At 40.0% G+C, this 23,564-nt stretch overlaps 1 protein-coding gene across 4 annotated transcripts in view; it reads left to right on the plus strand.

Annotated features, from left to right (window-relative positions):
* The window catches only part of LOC102166958 (contactin-associated protein-like 3), a 205,491-nt gene that overhangs the window by 85,796 nt on the left and 96,131 nt on the right, over window positions 1-23,564 (plus strand). For all 4 annotated transcript variants that reach the window (XM_021072824.1, XM_021072822.1, XM_021072823.1 and 1 more), the window contains exons 4-6: window positions 8,450-8,597; window positions 22,317-22,520; window positions 23,192-23,367. In XM_021072824.1, coding sequence (XP_020928483.1) covers window positions 8,450-8,597; window positions 22,317-22,520; window positions 23,192-23,367 — 528 coding nt within the window. The remainder of the gene's footprint in view (window positions 1-8,449; window positions 8,598-22,316; window positions 22,521-23,191; window positions 23,368-23,564) is intronic.

Raw genomic sequence — 23,564 nt, forward strand, 5'->3', positions numbered from 1 at the left:
ACCTTGTTGTTTATCCATTCTATGTATAATAGTTTGTCTCTGCTAGTCACAAACTCCCAATTCTCCCCCACTTCCCTCCTTCTTGGCAACCACAAATCTCTTCTCTATGTCTGTGAGTCGCTTTTGATTCCTAGGTATGTTCATTTTTGTCTTATTTTAGATTCCACACATAAGTGATATGATATGGTATTTGTCTTTCTCTAGCTGACTTATTTCACTTAGTATAATAGTCTCTATAGCCATCCATGTTGCTATAAATGGCATTATTTCATTCTTTTTAATGGCTGAGTAATATTCCATTGTGTATATGTACCACATCTTCTATATCCATTCATCTGTTGTTCAACCTTTAGGTCATTTCTATGTCTTGGCTACATATATAATTGTAATGCTATGAACATAGGGCTGCTGGATCATATGGAAACTCTATTTTTTGTTTTTTTTTTTTTTTTTTTTTTTTTTTTTTTTTTTTTTTTGAGAAACCTCTATACTGGTTTCCATAGTGGCTGCAACAATTTACATTCCCACCAACAACGTGGGAGCATTCCCTTTTCCATGGAGGGCTTTTCTTCCTATTCCTCTGAGCTTCAATTTTTTTTTTTTTTCACTTATTGGAGCAAGGCAAGAGTGGGCCTTTGTTTCTGACATTCTGTGCTTGGCCTGTACACTTATATCTGTTCTGGAAACACCAAAGCAAAATTATATAATCCAAATAATAGATTATTCCATGTTTTTAAAAGATAAACATTAGCATAGTTAAAAAATATGAGATCTTTTCAGTTATAAGCCCCAAATGTCAGAGTGGCATGCTAGGAGAGATCCCTCCTGCACCAAACTCATTTCATTTAATTTCTGTATCCTTAAGGAAATGTATCATTTATTTGTATCCAAAGAAGCTATTGATAGTTCTATATAGAACAAAAATCATGTAATTTCTTTTCATTGATCTTTACTATGGTTTTCTTCATTTCTATTTCATTGATTTCTGCTCTGATCTTTATGATTTCTTTCCTTCTACTAACTTTAGGTCTTGTCTGCTTTAGATGTAAAATTAGCTTGTTTATTTGAGCTTTTTCTTGTTTCCTGAGGTGGGCTTGTATTGCTATAAACTTTCCTCTCTAGCTGCTTTTGATGTAAAATTAGCTTGTTTATTTGAGCTTTTTCTTGTTTCCTGAGGTGGGCTTGTATTGCTATAAACTTTCCTCTTAGAACAGCTTTTGCTGCATCCCATAGGTTTTGAAGTGTTGTATCTTTGTTGTCATTTGCTTCTGGGCATTTTTTAATTTCCTCTTTGATTTCTTCAGTGATCCATTGGTTGTTTAGTAGCACATTGTTGAGTCTTCATGTTTTTGTGTTTTTTGCAGGTTTTTTCTTGCTGTTGACTTCCAGTCTTATAGCATTGTGGTTGGAAAAGATGCTTGATATGACTTCAATTTTCTTAAAGTTACTAAGGTTGGATTTGTAGCCCAGGATGTGATCAATCTTAGAGAATGTTCCATGCACACTTGAGAAGAATGTGTATTCTGTTGCTTTTGGATGGACTGTCCTATAAATATCTATTAAGTCCATCTGGTCTCTTGCTTCATTCAGGGCCTGTGTTTCCTTATTGATTTTCTGTCTGGATGATCTGTCTTTTGTTGTAAGTGGGGTGTTATAGTCCCCCACTATTATTGTGTTATTGTTGATTTGTCCTTTTAAGGTTTTAGCAGTTGCCTTATATATTGTGGTGAGCCTGTGTTGGGTGTGTAGATATTTAAAATTGCTATATCTTCTTCTTGGATTGATCCTTTGATCATTATGTAGTGACCTTTCTTGTCCCTTAAAATATTCTTAATTTTAAAGTCTATTTTGTCTGATATGAGTATTGCTACTCCAGCTTTCTTTTGATCCCTGGTTGCATGAAATATTTTCTTCCGTCCTCTCCCTTTCAATTTGTATGTGTCCCTAAAAGTGAAGTGGGTCTCTTGAAGACAGCATATATATGGATCTTGTTTTTGTATCCATTCAGCCAGTCTGTGTCCTTCAGTTGGGGCATTTAGTCCATTAACATTTAAGGTAATTATTGGTATGTATATTCTTATTGCCATTTTATTAATTGCTTTGGATTTGTTTTTGTTGCTCTTTTTTCTTTCTTCTCTTGTTCTCTCTTCTTGTGGTTTGATGACTATCTTTAGTGTTGTATTTGAGTTGATTTTTCTTATTTGTTTGTGTATCAATTGTAGATTTTTGGTTTGCAGTTATTCAGAAGTTTTGATATGAGTCTATATATATATATAAGATTGTTTTAAGTTGTTGGTGTCATAATTGCAAGTGCGTCTCCAGTGTTCTGTATTTGTACCCACCTCTTCAGATGATTTCTGATTTTGGTGGCATAATTGTGCATGGATGATTTCATATCTTTATTGCATATATACCTTTACTGGTGAGCCTCGTCATTTGTGGTATTTTTGTTTCCTGTTGCTGTCTTTTCTTTTCTGCCTAGAGAAGTTCCTTTAGTATTTGTTGTAAGGCTGGTTTCGTGTTGCTGAATTCTCTTAGCTTTTGCTTACCTGTGAAGCTTTTGATTTCTCCTTCAGATCAGAATGAGAGCCTTGCTGGGTAGTCTGCTTGGTTGGAGGTTTTTTTTCCTTTCATCACATGAAGTATATCATGCCACTCCCTTCTGGCCTGCAGAGTTTCTGCTGAAAAATCTGCTGATAACCTTATTGGGGTTCCCTTGTATGTTACTTGTTTCTTTTCCCTAGCTGCTTTCAAGATTTTCTCTTTGTCTTTAATTTTGGTTAGTTTGATTAATATGTGTTTCAGTGTATTCCTCCTTGGGTTTATTTTATTTGTTACCCGTTGCACTTCCTGGATTTGAGTGAGTGGTTCCTTTTCCATGTTAGGGAAGCTTTCGGCTGTTATCTCTTGGAATATTTTTTCTGTCCCCTTCTCTCTCTCTTCTTCTTCTGGCACCCCTATAATATGGATGTTGGTATATTTAATGTTGTCCCAGAGTTCTCTGAGACTCTCTTCATTTGTTTTCAATCCTTTTTCTCTTTTCTGTTCTGCATCCATAATTTCCACTAATCTGTCCTCCACCTCACTTATTCGTTATTCTGCCTCCCATAATCTGCTGTTAGCTGCTTCTAGTGAATTTTTTATTTCAGTTATTGTATTTTGCATCTCTTCTTGTTTAAGTTTTATATCTTGCATCTCTTTGGTCAGTGTTTCCTGTAAGTTATCCATCTCTGCCTCCAGTTTATTTCCAATGTCTTGCATCAACAATCTAAAGTCTTTTTCCTAGAGGTTAAGAATCTCCTGATCACTTAGCTGATTTTCTGGGGCTTTTCCTTTCTCCCTCATCTGAGATATAGTCCTGTCTTTTCATTTTTATAGGTTTTTGGTGTGGTGATCTTTTACAGATAATAGAGTTGTAGCCTGTCTTACTTCTGGTGTCTGCCCCCCTTGTGGCTGAAGTTGGTATAGGGCTTGCTGTAGGCTTCCTGATGGGAGGGGCTGATGCCTGCCCACTGGTGGGTGGGGCTTTGTCTCTGGATGGGATTAGAGGCAGCTGTGTGCCTGAGGGGTCTTTAGGCAGCCTGTTTACTGAGGGGAGGGGCTGTGATCCCACCTGGATTGTTGTTTGCCCTGGGGCTTCCCAGCACTGATGGGTGGGGCTGGATTTTCCCAAAATGGCCACCTCCAGAGAAAGGCATGCTGATGAATATTCCCTAGAGCTTTGCCTTCAGTGTCCTTCCCTCACAACATACCACATTCACCTCTGTTTTCCCAGGAGGTCCTCTAAGAACTGCAGTCAGGTTTGACCCAGATTCCTATGGAGACTTTGCTTTGCCCTGGGACCCTTAAAAGTCTGTGTGTGCTTTTTAAGAATGGGGTCTCCATTTCCCTTAGTCCCGTGGAGCTCCTGTGCCCAAGTCCCACTGGCCTTCAATGCCAGATACACCAGGGGCTCTTTCTCCCGGTTCCAGATCCCCCTACTTGGGAGTTTGATGTGGGGTTCAGAACTTTCACTCCTGTAGGTGAGTCTCTGTGATTTCCATGTGTAATTTCTTAAAATTAGAATGAATTAAGATAATCGCATATGCGTCCATTTAGGTAGACATATGTGCATATATTCCAAATATTTGAATAAAATTTAAATCACATAGAATGAATGCTTCATTTTATACACAGATCTCAGAGGTTGAAGAGAGTGTCTTTGTCTCCTCTATTCATAGACTGTTAACATCGATTATTCTCCCTTGAAATATTTCTTAAATAGTACTCTGTCTTAAATTCATTTAAACAAAAAGAGAAATTCCTTCTGCTGTAGGGCATTGTCATCATACCGAAGCACAGTTTTCAGTTTATATTTAATAAACAGAGAACTTCAGAAAGAAGCAATACAATATAAGGTAAATAAAACAATTTAAGTATCATTCCTAGGAAATAATTTCATCACATAGTTTATGCTGAGGTTTACAATTTTTGTCAGCCCCATTAAAATAAATAGTAATTTTACTCCTGATATTGGAATTGCAATGAATGTAAGAGCCAGTGTTCCTCTTCTGACTCTTTATCTGGATGTCTTAGCCATTGAACTTGAGATAAAATGTAAAGAATGGAATGCAGAGTCTGACAGGTGCGCTGTCTCTGCCAAATGCATGGACAGTAATCAAAACATCAGCTACAGGATTTCCCATCGTGGCACAGTGGAAACGAATCCGACTAGGAACCACGAGGTTTCGGGTTCGATCCCTGGCTTTGCTCAGTGGGTTAAGGATCCGGCGTTGCTGTGAGCTCTGGTGTAGGTCACAGATGTGGCTTGGACCTGGCATTGCTGTGGCTGTGGTGTGGGCCAGCAGCTGTAGCTCCGATTGGACCCCTAGCCTGGGAGCCTCCATATAGCGCAGGTGTGACCCTAAAATGCCAAAACAAAAACAAAAACAAAAACCCATCACCTACAGCCCACAATCACAGTGGCTGCCATTCCTGGAGCTTTTACTTCCAGGTGGCAGTGGGTGGGTTACTTTTCAGACATTATCTCATTTTATCAGGACTCCAACCTTTAGAGTTTGGTTTTACCCAACTGGTTTTGTAGATGAAGGAACTGTGGCTTGTGGCAGGTAGTAACAGCTTAAGACCATATCCTAGGCAGGGGTGGGGCTGAGAAAATGTTGCTTGTCCCTATATAAGCCTGGGATCAAATATAATGGGGGAGGTGAACATTCTTGAATTCCTCTATGGGGTATGGGGGCAGTGAAAAGAGTTTACGGTTGTTAACCCTTGAAAGAAAGGATGATGCACGGCAAAGATGTCACTTTAATTGAAGAGAAATGATTAAGTGCCTCCATGTTTGCATTTTACTCATTAGCCAAAAAGAAGTTTTACAATGTCTAGGATGTGCACTCTCATTACATTTGAATTTTCCGTTTTCTTAGTTCCATCTGTGTTTTTTTTTTCAGGGCTGCACCCAAGGCATATGGAAGTTCCCAGGCCAGGGGTCACATTGGAGCTGCGGCTGCCAGCCTACACCACAACCACAGCAATGCCAGATCCAAGTCATATCTGTGACCTACACCATAGCTCACGGCAATGCCGGATCCTTAACCCACTGAGCAAGGCCAGGGATCAAACCTGTGTCCTTATGAATACTAGTTGGATTCGTTACACCTGAGCCACAATGGGAACTCCCCATCCCTTTGTACCAAGGAAATGTCCCTGGTCTTGGTTCACAAACTTTTTTTTTCTTTTCTTTCTTTTTTTTTTTTTTGTCTTTTTGCCTTTTCTAGGCTGCTCCTGCGACATATGGAGGTTCCCAGGCTAGGTGTTGAATTGGAGCTGTAGCCACCGGCCTATGCCAGTGCCACAGCAATGCCAGATCCGAGCCGTGTCTGTGACCTGTACCACAGCTCACTGCAATGCCGGATCCTTAACCCACTGAGCAAGGCCAGGAATCGAACCCGCAACCTCATGGTTCCTAGTTGGATTCGTTAACCACTGTGCCACGAGGGGAACTCCTTGGTTCACAGACTTGATTACTAATTTGGCGTGGTTTGCTCTGGTTGTTTCACAGGGCCAAATAACTAGGCAGGTATCATTCTTGGCTGAACTAAGAAAAGTCTTGCTCTTGTGCTGCAGGATTATATCTGGCTGTTTGTATTAACTGCATGTCAGGTAGGTGAGTTTGTCCCTCTAGTGGGAGGGAACATAAGAAGTGTCAGTCCAGCATTCCCTGGTGCCTCAGTGGGTTAAGGATCCAGCACTGTCATGCTACCATAGCACATGTCCGATACCTGGTCCTGGAACTTCCACATGCTGTGGATGTGGCCAAAAGAAGTGTCGGCTCCTTTTGTTCCCTAATTTTATTACTGTTAAGTGGAGGACCTTCATTTATTACTATTAAGTGGAGAACCTTTGACTTCTGGTTAATAAACTTTGTGAGATCAAAGAGTACAGAACTTGAAGGTGACCTAGGCCCAAATAATACTACATTTTATGCGTTGAGTGTGGGTTCCCCAAAATTGGTGGCATTTAACTAGGTTTAACATTTTACAACAGATTTTAAAAGAAACACACATACCTGAGAGCCCTTATTCATTTTCAGAGCATAAACTGGTCACATCCTTGGATGGGGCAGCATTTTCTGTTAAGATGCTCTGTTACAGTTAGGAGCACCTTGCATTGTTATGGCTTCTCTGTAGCATCAACCACCTGGAAAGTTGGTTAAGAAGAATCTGATGAAGAATCAATAAGAAACAGTTTTTAAAAAGGGGTATAGAGTTTCAAATGCAGAAGCTTGACCCTGTGGCACAAGGGCAGAAATTGCTGGTGGAAGTTCTGGTCCATAGGAGGCTACAGCAGGTCCCAAGGATTGGGTGGAGAGGGAGAGGAGCCCTGCATTTGGATGGACTGTGGAGGCAGGGACAAAAGGACTTGTTTACAAATGGGTTGTCAACTCATCCCAAAACTTCCTGGGTATCGATGTATTGTTGTTTACTACGGTTGGCAAGACAGGAGGGGTGAGCGGGGTGTGGATTCGTTAATAAGGGGTAATCAAATTCATTTCCCAACCTTCATTTTCTTTTCCATGTAAAAGTACAGAACACTTCAGTAAACACTGTTAAAAAGAGATTTGCCAAGATGGAGAGGCTGCATAGAATTGCACTCCCTGTGTGTCGGAGCTTGTGCTGGATTTTGTTAATTTTTCTCATATATATAAGTATGACCTTTTAAAAACTGATTAAATCGTTACTAACATAACTATAATCAGTGTGTTACTGCAACATTGTCTACTTTTGGGTTTCTCTACTTGATATTTACATGAAAAAATGAGAAAGAAGTCACTGTCCTTATAACAAGTTCCTTTGCTCTTATGCTGGGCCCTCTTGCATGAAGCCAGATAGTGCAGCTAAGAAAGCACACCTCTCTTTTGTGGCATTTGGTGTTGGTGTGTTTTCCCCAACCACCCCCTAAATGTGATAACTTGGGGCAGTCTGACAATACAAAATGAACACTGGGATTGAAACCCAAAGCCCCAGATCTAGTCCTGGCCATGCTGGATAATAGTTATCCTATTGCTCCAGAGTCTTTTCACATTCTTAGGCTTGAGTTTTGCACTTATAGGTTAAGGCTTTTGAAGTAGAACAATGTCCAGGTTCCTCCTAGCTCTCAAATTCCAGGGTCTAGGATTCTTTTATTTTTTGCTTTTTAGGGCCCCACACGCAGCATATGGAAGTTCCCAAGCTTGGGGTGGAATCAGAGCTATAGCTGCTGGCCTACGCCAAAGCCGCAGCAAGGCGGCTCGATGCGAGCTGCATCTTCGACCTTCAGCACAGCTCAAGGCAACACCAGATCCTTAACCCACTGTGTGAGGCTAGGGATCGAACCTGCGTCATCATGGGTCCTAGTCAGGTTCCTTACCGCTGAGCCACGACAGGAACTCCCAGCTCTAGGATTCTTATTGCAAATCTTACAAGTTACCCTTGTGCTTGAGTGCTGTGGACATGAGGTTGCTTGTGAGTGTCTTGACTGCCTGGAGATTAGGAAGTAAATGATTTAGAGGATGAGTAACTTTCTAAAAGCAAGCCATCAAAAGTAGCAGTTTCTGGATGGTTTAAAGGTGCCATTGAAATTTAAACTACCATGCAAATAAGGAAAATTTAGAGGATGCTGATTAATCTAGGCATTGAAGAGAGGTTGTCACATTCCTCTTAAAGGTTAGCAGACTTTCTCTAAAGCAGGCAGTCATTTGCATATTAACAAAGGGAAGCATTGATCACTCATTAGCGTGTGAGGTGACAAGAAGATGATATTCTTTTTTGAAAGCTTTATTGAAGTATAGTTGATACAAAAGGTTGTGATAATTTCTGCTGTACGACAAAGCGATTCAGTTATACCTGTAACCCACATCCATTCAAATGATGTTCTGCCGATGTATTGACCCCTGTCTCCATTTTTCTCCCAGGGTTTTCCAGGAAACACAAATGCAGACAGTGTGGTGCACTACAGACTCCAGCCTCCCTTTGAAGCCAGGTTTCTGCGCTTCCTCCCCTTAACCTGGAACCCCAAGGGCCGGATTGGGATGCGGATTGAAGTGTACGGATGTGCATACAGTAAGTGGTGTTTAGTCCCCGACCGAAATCAGTGACGGAGTGACGGGTTCTAAACGCCAAATTGAAAACTGAACTTGATTTGTTCAGCCTTTGAAGTATCTCTGTGTGCATGGTGAACTGGCTTTATGGGAAGTTTTGATGTTATTATAGTTATTTTATAGTTGGATTCAAAGATGGGCCTGATCTGAGCCTTGGAATCTTGCATTCTCAGAGGTCAGCAAAGTACCTGTTTTATAGTGGGCCTGTCACAAGATTAACAAAGTTCAGATCAGCAACAGTCATTTATTGTGATGGGTGGTTGTCTTGACACTGGGATGACACTTGTGTTGGGGACACAGGTGATTGCTGGTGTCCCGAGTTCTCCATACTCCAAGAGGGCTCACTTTTCCCTCTATTGCATCACTGTAGAATCTTCTTTCAATCATCATGTATGTATTATTCTTCCCTCTCCTCTCCACTGATGATAAAAGTAAACAACCTTCATGGCTCAGCGGTTAAGGAACCCAACTAGGATCCATGAGGATACAGGTTCGATCCCTGGCCTCGCTCAGTGGGTTAAGCATCTGGTGTTGCCATGAGCTATCGTGTAGGTCGCAGACATGGCTCGGATCCCGAGTTGCTGTGGCTGTGGTGTAGGCTGACAGCTACAGCTCCCATTTGACTCCCAGCCTGGGAACCTCCGTATGCCGCGGGTGCGGCCCTAAAAAGACAAACAAACAAACAAACAACAATGAAAAACCAGGCAGCCAATGTAAGCATAAAACACAAGCATAAAAGCATTAGATGAAATATATGGGGAATCAACTCTTCAGCTGCCTTTTTGATAATTCGAATATGCTAGTATTTATTAACACAAAATGAAAAAAAAATTAAGATAACCTTCTAGAAAACTGGAGAATAAGTTGGATGTGAGCATCTTGGGTTTTTGGTCATAACTTACTCCATACCTGATCGGAGCATTAGCTTTGCAGGGAAGTGTAACAATGAGGTCTTCCTTATACGAGGGTATTGAATGTGTCAGATCTCACCTCCTATAGACATTTTCTCATTTAACTCCCAGACCAACCGAATGAATTCAGTACAGCAGTAACCTCACGGCTTCAGAGAAGGAAGAAACCGAACCTTGGAGAAATTATGTTTGTAAGAGTTACTACATATTGGATCTAGGGCTTAAAACTATTGTTCTTTTTGTCTTAATTTTGTTTTCATAACTGACATACTGTTCAGTCACTCAGTTCTTTATTCCCTCACTTGTCATATATAAATTTATTTATTTGCAGAGCACTGTGTTGAATGTGGGGGAACCTTCTAAAATTATTTATTTCTTTGTCAGGATTTTATGAGAAGTCATAAAATGGTACAAAACAAATATAAAACCGAGTAACAGGAACACAGGAACATGGGGCAAGGGGAATAGAGTGGTTAGTCGGTTGGGTTGGAAAACAAAAGGCAGTCAGTTTTCAAAGTAAAGGGCCTGAGTGATGAGTGAGGAGGCAGGGAGGATGCTTGTAGGAGGGAATGATATATATAAATTGTGGGAGCAGGAATTTAGGGTTCTAATGGGATAGGGATGGCGAGGGTGCAGTGATCTGTTGAATAGCAATACTATCATTTCCTCTTTGGTAACCCTACAGACAGGGGGTGGTTCTAGAGGTGGGGCTCACCCAAGAAACCCATCCCACATTCAGGGTCACCTTCTGCCTTGGTTTCATTCCTCTTCCTAATAGTCCACTTTTGCTCTGTTTCCTAACCCTGCCTTGCCCCCTAGTGTTTATGGGTCCCCAGCACACTTAGCATAGGTGGTGTGGCAAGGCCATCAGTCCTTCCCCCCTTTTCCCTTTGGCCATTTCCTTCCGTCCTTTTGTTTCTGGGATCTGTAGGTATGCTCACTGCTGCAATCGCTAGGATGCCTGATATTTAGAGTTTCTCTTTGATCCCATGAAATTAGCTTTTCCTTCCCCCATTGCTCTGGAAACAACTTCAGGTTTACTGACTTCAAAGCAGAACATGCTCTTTGATGGGGATTTGCCGTTAGCTTGATGTTCTTCGTGAGAAGATATTACTCTGGTTTCTTGGGTTAGAGGTCGGTACCAGGAAGATCAAAGCTGTGTACCTGATCCCCGAAAGGGCCAGTTGGCAGTGCAGCTGTCATGGAACCTGCATGCATCCTAGATTCAACAAACACCAGCTGTTGGGGCACAGGGGGCTCCTAGCATAAAAATGCAAACGGAAAATAATCACCACTATTTGTAAAACAACACAAAATACATCCCTTAATAGTAGTGGCTCTTTTTGTCTTCATTCTTATCATTAATAATTATTCAAGCATAGCACTCTGCATTTTTATTTTTGGCAGTAGCTTAATGTGATATGGTTTATAGCTCAAAATGATCATTATTATCTTTTTTTTTTCCACTTATATTTTCACTGCTCTGTTGATATTGAGAGAATGTCCAAATTGCTTATCTTGGCATATAATATCTCATAGATGCAACTTCTCTTTTCAGTTTCATCTTTTCACATTTCATTTACAATGACATTTGCTATTCCTGTAAACATTGCATATTTTCACAGCTTCCCGGCCTGGGATATACATTTTCACTATCTGAAAAGCCCTTCCCCTATTTCTAGAGGAGAAATGGAGTGCATGGGGTCTCCTTAGCATCCCTGATGACCTGCACCCCAAGGCCAAGTGTCTGCCCCAAGGTTCCTCACATTCCCTTCTTGGCAGTTCCATCCCCCAGTGTCAGCATTCCCTATGGACTTGTTCTAGGCTTTGTATTCCACTCTAAAAAGATCCCTCTTTGATTTTTCATGCACTTTCTCAAGTTTTCAGCATTTACAGCCTGTCTGTTCAATTCTGAGTTGACTTCCTCAACACAGGTCTCTGAAGAGCCATAGACACCTGGATGGTTCTCCCCAGATCTGCCCTTGTTGCTTGAATAAGATGGTTCTCCCCAGATCTGCCCTTGTTGCTTGAATAAGGTCGTCATTCATCTTTTGGGTCCCTTCTAGTCCTTCTTTCCTGCCATCTACGTTGACTCTCCCATGGTCATGCTCAGTGTCAATCTCGAGTGTTCCTCTGTCGTCTCGCACCTTTCTTGTGTTGTTTTAGCTTCATTGTTGTAATGTAACAATATGTTTATCATATTTCTTGTGTCTCGCACCTTTGTTGTGTTGTTTTAGCTTCATTGTTGTAATGTAACAATATATTTATCACTGTGTTCATTTTTTGAATAAGAGAGAAAAGGAAGGAGGGGAAGAAAGGACAAGGGCAGAAAGGAGAGAAGGTATGCATGAATTATTACGAAGGTGGAGGAGATAGGCCCAAAACGGTGAGCCCCATGGGGGTCTGCCCGTCATCCCCCTAGTCCTGCATCAACTCAGGCATTGGAAATCAAGTGGGTTAGGAGGGAAGAGGAGAAGGAAATAGAACATGTAATTGCCTGTTTTAAAATCTTGTATTTACTTTAAAAAAGACATTAACGGTTGCATTGAAAAAAATGTAGATTTTAGATAACAACTTCAACATGTGTCAATATTTATAAGCCTGTTGTCAACCATTTATAGAAATAAAGCCTGTGTATTTTGAAGCATTTAAAGAGAATATTGAGAGAAAAGCATGCAGGTGGAACTTCCTTTCTGTTCAGTATTTTCTACTGTAAGTAGATTTCAGGTCAGAAAATGCATGAATAGGAATGGAAGAACATAGGATGAAAGTGGACGTTGTCACTGTGATGATGAAAAACTCTGGAAGCTAATGTGGTCTTTAGTCATAGGAGAGATTGCTGATCTCTTATCCATTTCAATTATGGAGAAAGTAGAAAATAGTCAAACTAGATTAGAAAAAGTATTAGTTCAATTCAATACCTATTTCCAGAACTTTTATCCCATGCAAGGCTGAGTAAAATGAATAAGGCACAATTTCTGTCCTCCAGGTGCTAAGGGGCCAGTGCAGGTGAGGGCAAATGTCTATTCTTTGTAGACCAGCTAAATTTGAGAATGGGTTTCTTACCTTCAGTTTATATCCAACTATGAATTGAAGGTAGATTTTTATTTAAGGGTAAAAATGATAAATTTCTCTAAACTTTAATAATATAGCCTTGTGGTTTTTTTTTTTTAATATTAAGTAGGAAAATGTTAAAGTTAAGATAATATTAACCCTAAAATCTGGAGTTCCTGTCATGGCGCAGTGGAAACAAATCCGACTAGGAACCATGAGGTTTTGGGTTTGATCCCTGGCCTTGCTCAGTGGGTTAAGGATCTGGCATTGCTGTGAGCTGTGGTGTAGGTCACAGATACCACTCAGATCTGGCGCTGCTGTGGCTGTGGCATAGGCTGGCAGCTGTAGCCTGGATTAGACCCCTACCCTGGGACCCTCCATACGCTGCAGGTGAGGCCCTAAAAAGCAAAAAAAGAAAGATAATATTACCCTAAAATCAGATGAAACAGAACAGTCTCTCATTTTTTGTATATAATAGGCATTTATTTAATGTTATTTTAATGTATTTAATTTCTTTTTTTTTTTTTTGTCTTTTTAGGGCTGCACCCATGGCATATGCAGGTTCCCAGGCTAGGGGTCGAATAGGAGCTACAGCTGCCAGCCTATACCACAGCCACAGCAACTCAGCTGTGATCCAAACCACATCTGCAACCTATACCACAACTCACAGCAATGCCAGATCCCCGACCCACCGAGTGAGGCCAGGGGTAGAACCCAGTATCCTCATGGATACTAGTCAGATTTGTTCCCACTGAGCCACTGGAAACTCCTGCTTCTATGCATTTAAAATGTTATAATTTGTTACCAGAATTTTAAGCCTGAAATGACCTGTGATGTTTGAAAAAAATCTGAGAGGTGGACCATAGGACCAATTATTAGGAAAACAGAAGCAATCTCTTATCAGTAATTACTGCTTTCTCATAAGTACTTAGAACTTAATGAGTCCAAACTGCTCTCCTGACCTGGCTTCACCCCAACCCCTCCAAGCCTACTCTTCCTCTAGTTTTCCCTGTCTTGGTAAATGATTACATCATTTACCAGGAATTTACACTAGAAACGTGGGCTACATGTTTGATACATCTTTGATAGATCCATGTCCCTACACATCTAAAGAATATCAAATTCTAAGTATGCTATCCCCAAATTACACCCTAAGCCATTTCAAATCTCTCCAACTCAACTTACCCATATAATGCAAACCCAGGTTCACCAATGAACTCTTTTCTTTGTATGAGCAGTTTACTTGGCTTAAAATGCTTCTTTCCAAGTTTTTCGCCCAGTCTGTCTACATCCCATCATTCAGGTCATCGATTAAATGTCTCCCTTCAGAGCTGTATTTCCTGATCACTGGTCTAAATTTGGTCCCTATGGTTTCCTCTAAATTTGTTATGTGGCTGGCTGGTCAGTCCAGCCAGCCTTGAATTGCTGCAGTGTTGGCGCTCTTGCTTGTCACTGAGACAGCTATTGTTGACAGTGCCCCTAGGGATGGAACTTTTCCTGTGCTCTGCTTCCCAGCCCTGGTAGAAGTTTGGTGCCAAGGGTTTAGGGGTGGAGCAGCCTCTGGCTAAAAGAACACAGGTTCCCACTCTTCTTATTGAGTTCCAATAGATTTTCTGGAATATATGCTTCTAGATATTCTGTATATTTGTGGTCAGGTTCCAGTGTCCTTGAGGTTTTATTTTTGACTTTTTTCCCCAGTTTTATCATTGCTATTGGGAGGTAGGATTTGCCAGGCATCTCACTTGGCCATTTTAGAAGTCTCACCCTTTCAGTTATTTTTAAAAGGCACTTAAAATCTAGGTAATAATTTCCATATTAAATTCTCGTGTTCTTCATGCTTTTGTATTGATCCATATTTCCACGTATCTTTCTCCTTCTGCCTCATAGACTTTTTTTTTTTTTTTTTTTTTTTTTTGTCTTTTTGCCATTTCTTGGGCCGCTCCCGTGGCATATGGAGGTTCCCAGGCTAGGGGTCCAATGGGAGCTGTAGCCACCCGCCTACACCACAGCCACAGCAACATGGGACCCGAGCCACGTCTGTAACCTACACGACAGCTCACGGCAACGCCGGATCCTTAACTCACTGAGCAAGGCCAGGGATTGAACCCACAACCTCATGGTTCCTAGTTGGATTCGTTAACTCCCTCATAGACTTCTTGTAAACATTGCTTATAGTGTGGATCTGCCAGTGAGAAATTCTTTCAGCTTTTGTATGTCTGAAAAAAGTTCTTTCACCTTCATTTTTGTTAAGTTATTTTCACTCAGTGGAAACTTATAGGGTGACATTTTTTTTTCATATAATACTTTCAAGATGTTGCTCTGCTATTTTTTTTTACTTGTGTTCTTTCTGGTGAGAAATCTGCAGCCATCTGTATCTGTGTTTCTATGAGCATGACATGTCTTTTTTTCCTTACCTGCTTTTGAGCTGTTGAGCTATTTGTTTCTGATGTACTTCAATTTTGTTTTATTCTGTTCTTGTATTTGGAGATTGTTGGGCTATTTGGATTGGTATGTTATAGTTTTCATCAGATTTAGAAAGTTTCAGCCATTGCTTCTTAAAGCATTTTTCTAACTTCCCCCAGCTTTCTTCTGCTTAAGGGACTTTATTGCTATCTATTAGTTAAAGTGTACATTAGGCTACTTGATTTATTTTGTCACACACTTTCCTAAAGTTCTATTTATTTTCCTAAATTATTATTTTTTTCTTTATTTCATTTTGGAATATTTCTGTTGCTATCTTCAAGTTCACTAATCTCTTCTTCTGAGTGTTTAATCTGCCAGTAATCCCATTCAATGTAGACACTGAAATTTTCACTTTTCCTGGTATCTACTTGACTTTTTGAACGTATGGATGACTGTTTATTTTTATTTTTTATTTTTTTTTGTCTTTTTGCCCTTTCTAGGGCTGCTTCCTGTGGCATATGGAGGTTCCCAGGCTAGGGGTCGAATCGGAGCTGTAGCTGCTGGCCTACACCACAGCCACAGCAACGCGGGATCGGAGCCACGTCTGCAACCTACACCATAGCTCACGGCAATGCCAGATCCTTAACCCATTGAGCAAGCCCAGAGATCAAACCTGCAACCTCATGGTTCCTAACCAGATTTGTTAACCACTGCACCACGACGGGAACTCCTGGATGACTGTTATAATAACTACCTTAATGTCTTTCTTTTCTAATTATATTGCCTATGTCAATTCTCTATAAGTTTCAATTTATTTTTTTTCTCTCAAATATGGGTACTACTTCCAACTTTTTTGTATGCCTGGAAATTTTTAACCAGACATTTTGATTTTTACCTTGTTGGATATTTTTATATTCTTATATGCTTGACCTTAGTTCAAGGACACATTGAATTGAAGGGACTTGAACCTTTTAGGTCTTGCTTTTGAAATTTGTTAGCCCATAACAGAGTAGTGTGTAGTCCAGGGATTCCTAGTGAGGTTAGACCCTGCTGAGTACTCTGCCCAAGGTCAGTGAATTATGAAGTTTCCAGCCTGCATGATAAGAATGGGCACTGTTCCCAACCTCATGGGCAAGTTGGCACTATTTCCCTAGTAATCCTTTCAGACAGTTCTTTTCCCAGCCTTGATGAGTTTCCTTATGGCATGTATTGATCAGTTCTTTGCTGAATACTCAAGTGCTGTGTTGCAGGATCCCCAGTGTTCTCTGTTCATCTTTCTTCTTTCCACATTCTGCCTGTGGATTCCAGATGCTTTATTCTCACCAGACTCTTGACTCCATCTCCTCTACTCAGAGAATGTGCTGAATTTTGCCCCAGTTCTTCCTTCTTGCTTAGCAGTGCCCCAGGCCGTGGTGGGGGTCATCTTGTCTCTCCTCTCAGGCATCACTATCCTGAGATATATTATATATTAGATAGATATGTAAAATATATATATATATATAAAATATATATATTTTTGTCTTTTCTAGGGCCGCGCCCGTGACATATGGAGTTTCCCAGGCTAAGAGTCGAATCAGAGCTATAGCCACTGGCCTGTGCCAGAGCCACAGCAGTCAATGCAGGATCTGAGCTGTGTCTGTGACCTACACCACAGCTCATGGTAACACCGGATCCTCAACCCACTGAGCAAGGCCGGGGATTGAACTGCAACCTCGTGGTTCCTAGTTGGATTCATTAACCACTGAGCCATGATGGGAACTCTCTTTTTCTTCTGTTATCTTCCATCGTCTTTTATCACAAGAGTTGGATGTAGTTCCCTGAGTTATATAATAGGATCTCATTACTTGTCCATTCTATTTTTTATTTATTTATTTATTTATTTATTTATTTATTTATTTATCTTTTGTCTTTTTAGGGCCACTCCTGTGGCATATGGAGGTTCCCAGGCTAGGGTTGAATTGGAGCTGTAGCTGTTGGCCTGTGCCACAGCCACAGCAATGCCAGATCTGAGCTGCATCTGCGACCTACACCACAGCTCATGGCAACACAGGATCCTTAACCCACTGAGGAAGGCCAGGGATTGAACCCTTGTCCTCACGGATAACTAGTTGGATTCGTTAAACACTGAGCCATGACGGGAACTCCTGCCTATCCATTCTAAATGTAATAGTTTGCATCCAGTAGCGCCAAACTCCCAGTCCATCCCCTCCCTGAGATGTCAAATATCTTAAAACGTATCGTTTTCTGTTATTTCCTTTTTTGTTGTTGTTGGGTTTTGTTATCGTTGTTTTGTTTTATTTTTGATTGCTTTGAGTGGGACAGTAAATCTGGCCCTTGTTACTCCATCTTGGTCGGAAGCAGACGTTGTAAATGCAGTGTTAACTGTGGTTGCACCTCCTTGCCTTTGCCCTGTGCTCTAATAGTAATGATGTAGCCAGTGTCCACTGAGGGCTTACCGTATTTCAGACACTGCTGTGCACACTGTCCAGATGTTAAATTGTGTAGCACTCATACTAGTGCTGAGAAGGAGAGGCTTCTTTATCCTTTTATAGGTGAGGAACCTGAGGCACAGAGAGGTTAAGTTTTTCTGCTTTGGAACCAGAATTCGAACCCTTACAGGACAACTTCACAGTCCTTTCTCTGAGCTACTCCTCTGTGTTATGAAGGGCTGTTGGTGGGACCAGATCCAGAGGCTGTAAATATATCAGCACAAATTGAGTCTCACTACTAGTGAAAAGGATTTTCTTCCCTAATTGGCAAGTACGTGTGGGGTGTTCTTTAATGATATTGTTAGTGATGCAATTATCAAAGTATAATCTTAGTTAATCAAACTGAGGATTGTAAGTTAAAGTGTCTTAAAATTGGGGAAATACTTCTTACTTTCCACAAAGTATCACATTTACTCTTTCCGGAATATAATTTCTGAAGTCACGATAAGGAAACGATTACTTCCTATTTCAATGAATAATAAGTGACTTCTGTGTCAAATAGAAGTCTGGAATGTTAGCTCCTTGCCTTCCTCTGAAATCATGCACATCATGCTGCATTCTGTTACTGTACAGTCCCATAGTTAATTATTTAAGTAGTTGAATTACGTACGAAATTTTTTTTCATGAAGGTTTCTCATAAAAGATAAATATGATGCTAAGTGCTGATTTAATACATTTTTGGTGTTTTCATTCACATAAATATAGTGCATGATTTGTATTCATTGTGAACTTAAAAATTTTTATTTGCTCTTACAATGGTCCACTAGCAAAAATCTTATGGTGATAGACTGGAGGAAACAAAGTCACCTAAACATTCATGACCAGTAAGTACTGAGACTTGAAAATTGTCTTCTCTGGTCACACCATGATCAACAATAAGTGGGTCAAGGGAGCCGCTGCTTAGTGGAGCTTAAGCTCAAGGGGGACTGCCAGTGGGAGGCGGGGAGACATGGGCTCTCCCCCATTCATACTTGGAGAGCTCACTGCTGCTGACTGACTGAGCAAAGTACTCTCTATCCTAAAATGTGATTATTTTTAAAAAATTTACATTTTATAATCCATTGCTTTTACAAATCATGTTTGAGTATTTAGCACTAAATTAAAAAATATGTTTACTGACTTCCGATTTGTTTTCAAATATTCAGGTTGATGTATGAACATTTATTAGTACATGACATTTTATAAAATGAATTCTCTTTGATGAAGCCTATAATTGAGTTTCCAGTCTAAATAGTCTTGTTATAAATCATATTGTGATTATGTGTATTCTTATTTATGGCGTGGACTTACCTGGAGGGCTTCTTGATTAACAGAGTAGCCCATTTTTGGAACCATGGTCGGTAGCTTTCTGGTACCTATTTGTCAGTTCTGTGTGAAGTGTGTTGGGTGATGGTACGTACAATCATTAGATTACTTGATTCTTTGCATTCTTTCTTTCCAAACACTTTCATCAAGGAGCTGTCTTTCTCCTATTCCTGTCTTAAGCTGTATGCTGTTCCCTTGTCACTGTAGTTTCCTAGCAACCCACAGTAAGACGTTGGGATATTACAGGTACAGTGTGTTTTTTTCATGGTAGTAAAAGTGAGAAAGTGAGGGAAGTACTGTCAGTTCTGGAAGGGCTGGGCCATGTCTATCCTGTTCTGTTTTTTCCCGGCATCCAGCAGAGTGTGTGATATTTAGCAGATGCTATATCAATAGCAACTGAACATGAGCTGTACCTGTGGAATGGCTGGAAATTAGGTTGGCAGTGGGGGAGAGGGAGATGGAAAGAAAATGATCCTTTAATAACAAAAGTGTATTATTATTATTATTGTTACTGTCATTAATTATTTTTGCCAAAGCAGAATCCTTGCCAAAGCAGAATTTGAAGCTATGGAAGATGGTCTGTGTTAAAAACTAATCTTTTATATTCTACACAGAAATATATAGCCAGGAGGTGAAATATTGACCCATTCTTTGCTTTATAAAATACATATCAATAATAGTCACAAAGTGTATTGAGTTATGCAATAGGAAGGTCAACAAAAATAATGAAATTTGTGATTTCCTATATAAAATAGGGTTTTCAATTTTTAAATTAAAGAAGGATTGAAACATGTCTGGTTGTGAGCCCATGCCTGTGGCTCAGTGGTCAGGAACCAGGCACAGTAACCATCCCTGGGTGGTTCTGCAGAGTAGGGGATGGCAAGCTTCTCCTGAAAAGGACCAGCCAACAGATATTTTAGGCTTTGCAGGCACATGGGCTCCCAGCCACCAATTCTTTGTTTTCCAGCTTATTTTTAACAAATCTTTAAAAAATTAGCACATGGGACTGTACCATAACAGGCTGCAGAGTGATGTGGATGATTTCAGATGAAGGGAAGGAGCAGCTTACCATTCTGAACTTCTAAAAGCAATTTCTGAATTTTATCTATGTTGTTTAAGCTCTTACATTGAGCTTAAGCTGTTTTTTCCTTTTTATTTATTTATTTATTGCTTTTTAGGGCCACATCTGCAGCATATGGGGATTCCCAGGCTAGGGATCTAATCGGAGCTGCAGCTGCCAGCCTACATCACAACCACAGCAATGCCAGATCCTTAACCCACTAAGCGAGGCCAGGAATGGAACCTGCAACCTCATGGTTCCTAGTCAGATTTGTTTCTGCTGCACCATGACAGGAACACAAGAGCTTAAGTTTACTGTCATTTAAGATTTTAGTTAAATTCTCAGGACTGTTATAAGATGTATTATTTTTAAAGGGTTCTGCTAATACTCAGTTTGCTCCATATCTATATTATAATTTAGTCGCTTTAGGCTTAAAAAAAAAACTGTCAAAATACATGTGGAATCTGTCTCATAAGATATAATTTGATGACTAACATGTGGTTAGTTGTTCTAGGTACAGTGTTAGTGATCCACTAGAAAGAAAGTCAAAACATTAGGACAAAAGAGTTTTAAAGCCATACTTTTGTGTTGCTATCACCTAATAAATTTTTCACTACTCCATTTTGCCTGAGGGGAATGTTCCAGAAAATATAATTCAGGTGCTTTAGAGCAGTGGTTCTTGAAATATGGTCATAGACCAGCAGCATCAATAAAACTCAGGTCCTTGGTAGCAGTACAGATTCTCAGTTCCCACCCTAACCTGGTTAGACAGAAACTCTGAGAGAGGGGCCCAGCCATTCATGTTTAACAAACTCTCCAGGAGATTCTGATCTCTAGAAGATCAATGTTGCTGTTACAAAGCAGTAGCAGCAACAGGGAAGATGAGGACAAAAGCTGATCCGAATAATCCTGGCAAAATCATTTATGGAAAAAAAATTATTAGCTAACTGCAAAAATAAGCCTTAGTTATTATCATTGCCTTTCAGTGGCATAGTTAAACTGGACTGCAAAAACGTGCACCTAGAAACTTTCATACTATGCGAAGTTAGACAGCGAAAGACAAACATCATATATTATTTATAAGTGAAATCTTAAAAAAAGAATACAAATGAGCTTATTTGCAGAACAGAAACAGACTCACAGACTTTGTAAAACTTACGGTTATCAAAGGGGACAGGTGGGAGGGAGGGATGGACTAGAGGTTTGGGATTGGCATATACATACTGAGGTGTATGGAATGACTGGCCAACAGGGACCTGCTGTATAGCACAGGGAACTCTACCCAGTATTCTGTGGTCATCTATGTGGGAAAAGAATCTGAAAGAGAAAGGATGTGTGTACATGTATAACCGAATCACTTTGTGGTACAGCAGAAATTATCACAACCTTGTAAATCAACTCTACTTCAATAAAACAGAAAAATATTCAAAAAAGTGAACGCATTTAAATTCTTTGTTATCAAGTGGTCATTCGTTTATTGCCATCTCATACTCTAAGGGACATCGTTTGAATTTGACAAAGTTATGTTTTTATCAGGCATGTTTATTTAATTATGCAGCAAAGAATGATTGCTTGCTTATAGGATTTATAGACGGAGTATGGGGTTTATGTATTTTACACAATATCTGTGAATCAAACTTCTGAATTTTCAAAAGGTAGCTACATAAAAGGGGTACTTCTTTTAAGTTGTGAACATGAAGGATTTTCTGTGAACATTTTAGTTAATCTGAATAAAATGCAAGCATACATTAGCCACAACTTTTTGTGAAATTAAATAAACATCTATCATTGGCTTGAAAGACATCATCTTTATACTTTAGCAGCTTTCTCTTGGACCTTCGTTTATGACACAAATATATTATTAAGGCACAATCATTTCCTTTTACTTGTGAGTTTACAGTAGTATTTAGTATATCTGCTGTCTTTACAGGTGTCCTTCACAGCCAGACAAAACTATATTATAGTGACCACTTATGTGAGAATTAAAGTTCAAGATGCTAGTTCAGAAACAATTAAGCCACTTACATTGAGTGACAGTGGCATTTTACCTCTCGCCAGTGTGTGAGAACTATTACCACTTTTCAGAAAAACGGAAATGTTGAATGATTGTTAAATATACAGGGAAATTGGATTCAGGGGAGATTGACTTCACCTTCAACTCCTTTTTTCATTTTTCACAGGATAAAAATAGGCCAATAAAAGATGAGAGCAATTGGAATTAATCCACAGAAATATTTCTAGATGATACTTTTTGGGTAAAGGGTCAGAAAAGGCAAACCGTGGAGTTTAGGTATATGGACTCCCAGTATCAAGGGAAAATGGGCGGTCGTTTTTCTTCCCCCATGTTCAACAAACCAGAGATAGACTGTGTATGCATATGGGTGTGTTGTCATATGCATTTCAATGCACGATTAAGAATATGTTATTCTTAGACCACTTTTTAATGTCTTCCCCTGTAGGATCTGAGATGGTGAATTTTGATGGGAAAAGTTCCTTGTTGTACACATTTCACGAGAAATCCATGAATCCAGACCAAGATGTTATTTCTCTGAAATTTAAAACCAGAGAGAACAATGGTGTCCTGCTGCACAGAGAAGGACAAAATGGCAAACACATCACCCTGGAGTTAGTTAAAGGAAAACTCATCTTATTCCTTAATTCAGGTAAAAAGTGCAAGGTGGTGTTTTTGAAAATACTGTGTAGATGAGAATATCTTTTGGTGATGGCTTTATTTTACAGTTCAGTCACTAATTTAATCCTGAAGCCAGAACGCTTTTGCGAAAGAAAGCAGACCCTATAAATAATTACTCTGAAGACTGGAATTGTCCAGGCAGATGGGACCCTGGTCGCCCTACAGTTGAGGTTTAATAAGCATAGCATGTATGTATCTTGAGCATACGTACACGCTTTTATGTAAAAAGCATGTATACATACATACTTGTGTACATACAAACTTTTGTGTTAAAAAGTCTTATAGCTTGATAATTGTATAACATCAGTGGTCGATGCTTAACAAATAAACTGATAATATAAAGACTAGAGTGGCTTAGTGTAGAGTTTTGAAGTGATCCTATGAATGAGGTCCTAGGAGGAAAGTGATTTCAAGAAAAATGAAAATTCAGTGAGTAATAATAAATAATAAAAAAAAAAGATAGAAGGTGTTACACCAGATCAAAGGAGGATTGTATTTAAGGTTGAGAGAAAAGCAGCTGAACGGGTTTGGGGCTAAAAAGGATGTAAGGAAAGGGTGATTGTGAGAAATGCTGAACCTCATAAGAGAAATCATGACATTGAACCGCATGCAATGGTGCGCTTCTTCTTCCTCTCTTTCCAGGCGATGCTAACCAGCCCTCCCCTGATACCCTCACACTGGGCAGCCTGCTGGATGACCAGCACTGGCATTCCGTCCTCATTGAGCTCCTCAACACAGACGTCAATTTCACTGTGGACATGCACACTCATCATTTCCAGGCGAAGGGAGGGTCCAGTTATTTGGATCTTGATTATGAGGTGTGAAAATGACTTTTTTTTTTTTGGCCGCACCCATGGCATGTGGAAGTTCCTGGGCCAGGGGTCGAACCCGCACCCCAGCAGTGACCTGAGCCGCTGCAGTGCCAACACCAGATCCTTAATCAGCTGAGCCACGGGGAACTCCTGAAAATGACTTTTTAAGTATTACAGATTTTTATCATTTAAATGCAATGTAA

Source organism: Sus scrofa, chromosome 14 (genome assembly GCF_000003025.6).
Source record: "Sus scrofa isolate TJ Tabasco breed Duroc chromosome 14, Sscrofa11.1, whole genome shotgun sequence".
NCBI classification, from domain to species: domain Eukaryota; kingdom Metazoa; phylum Chordata; class Mammalia; order Artiodactyla; family Suidae; genus Sus; species Sus scrofa.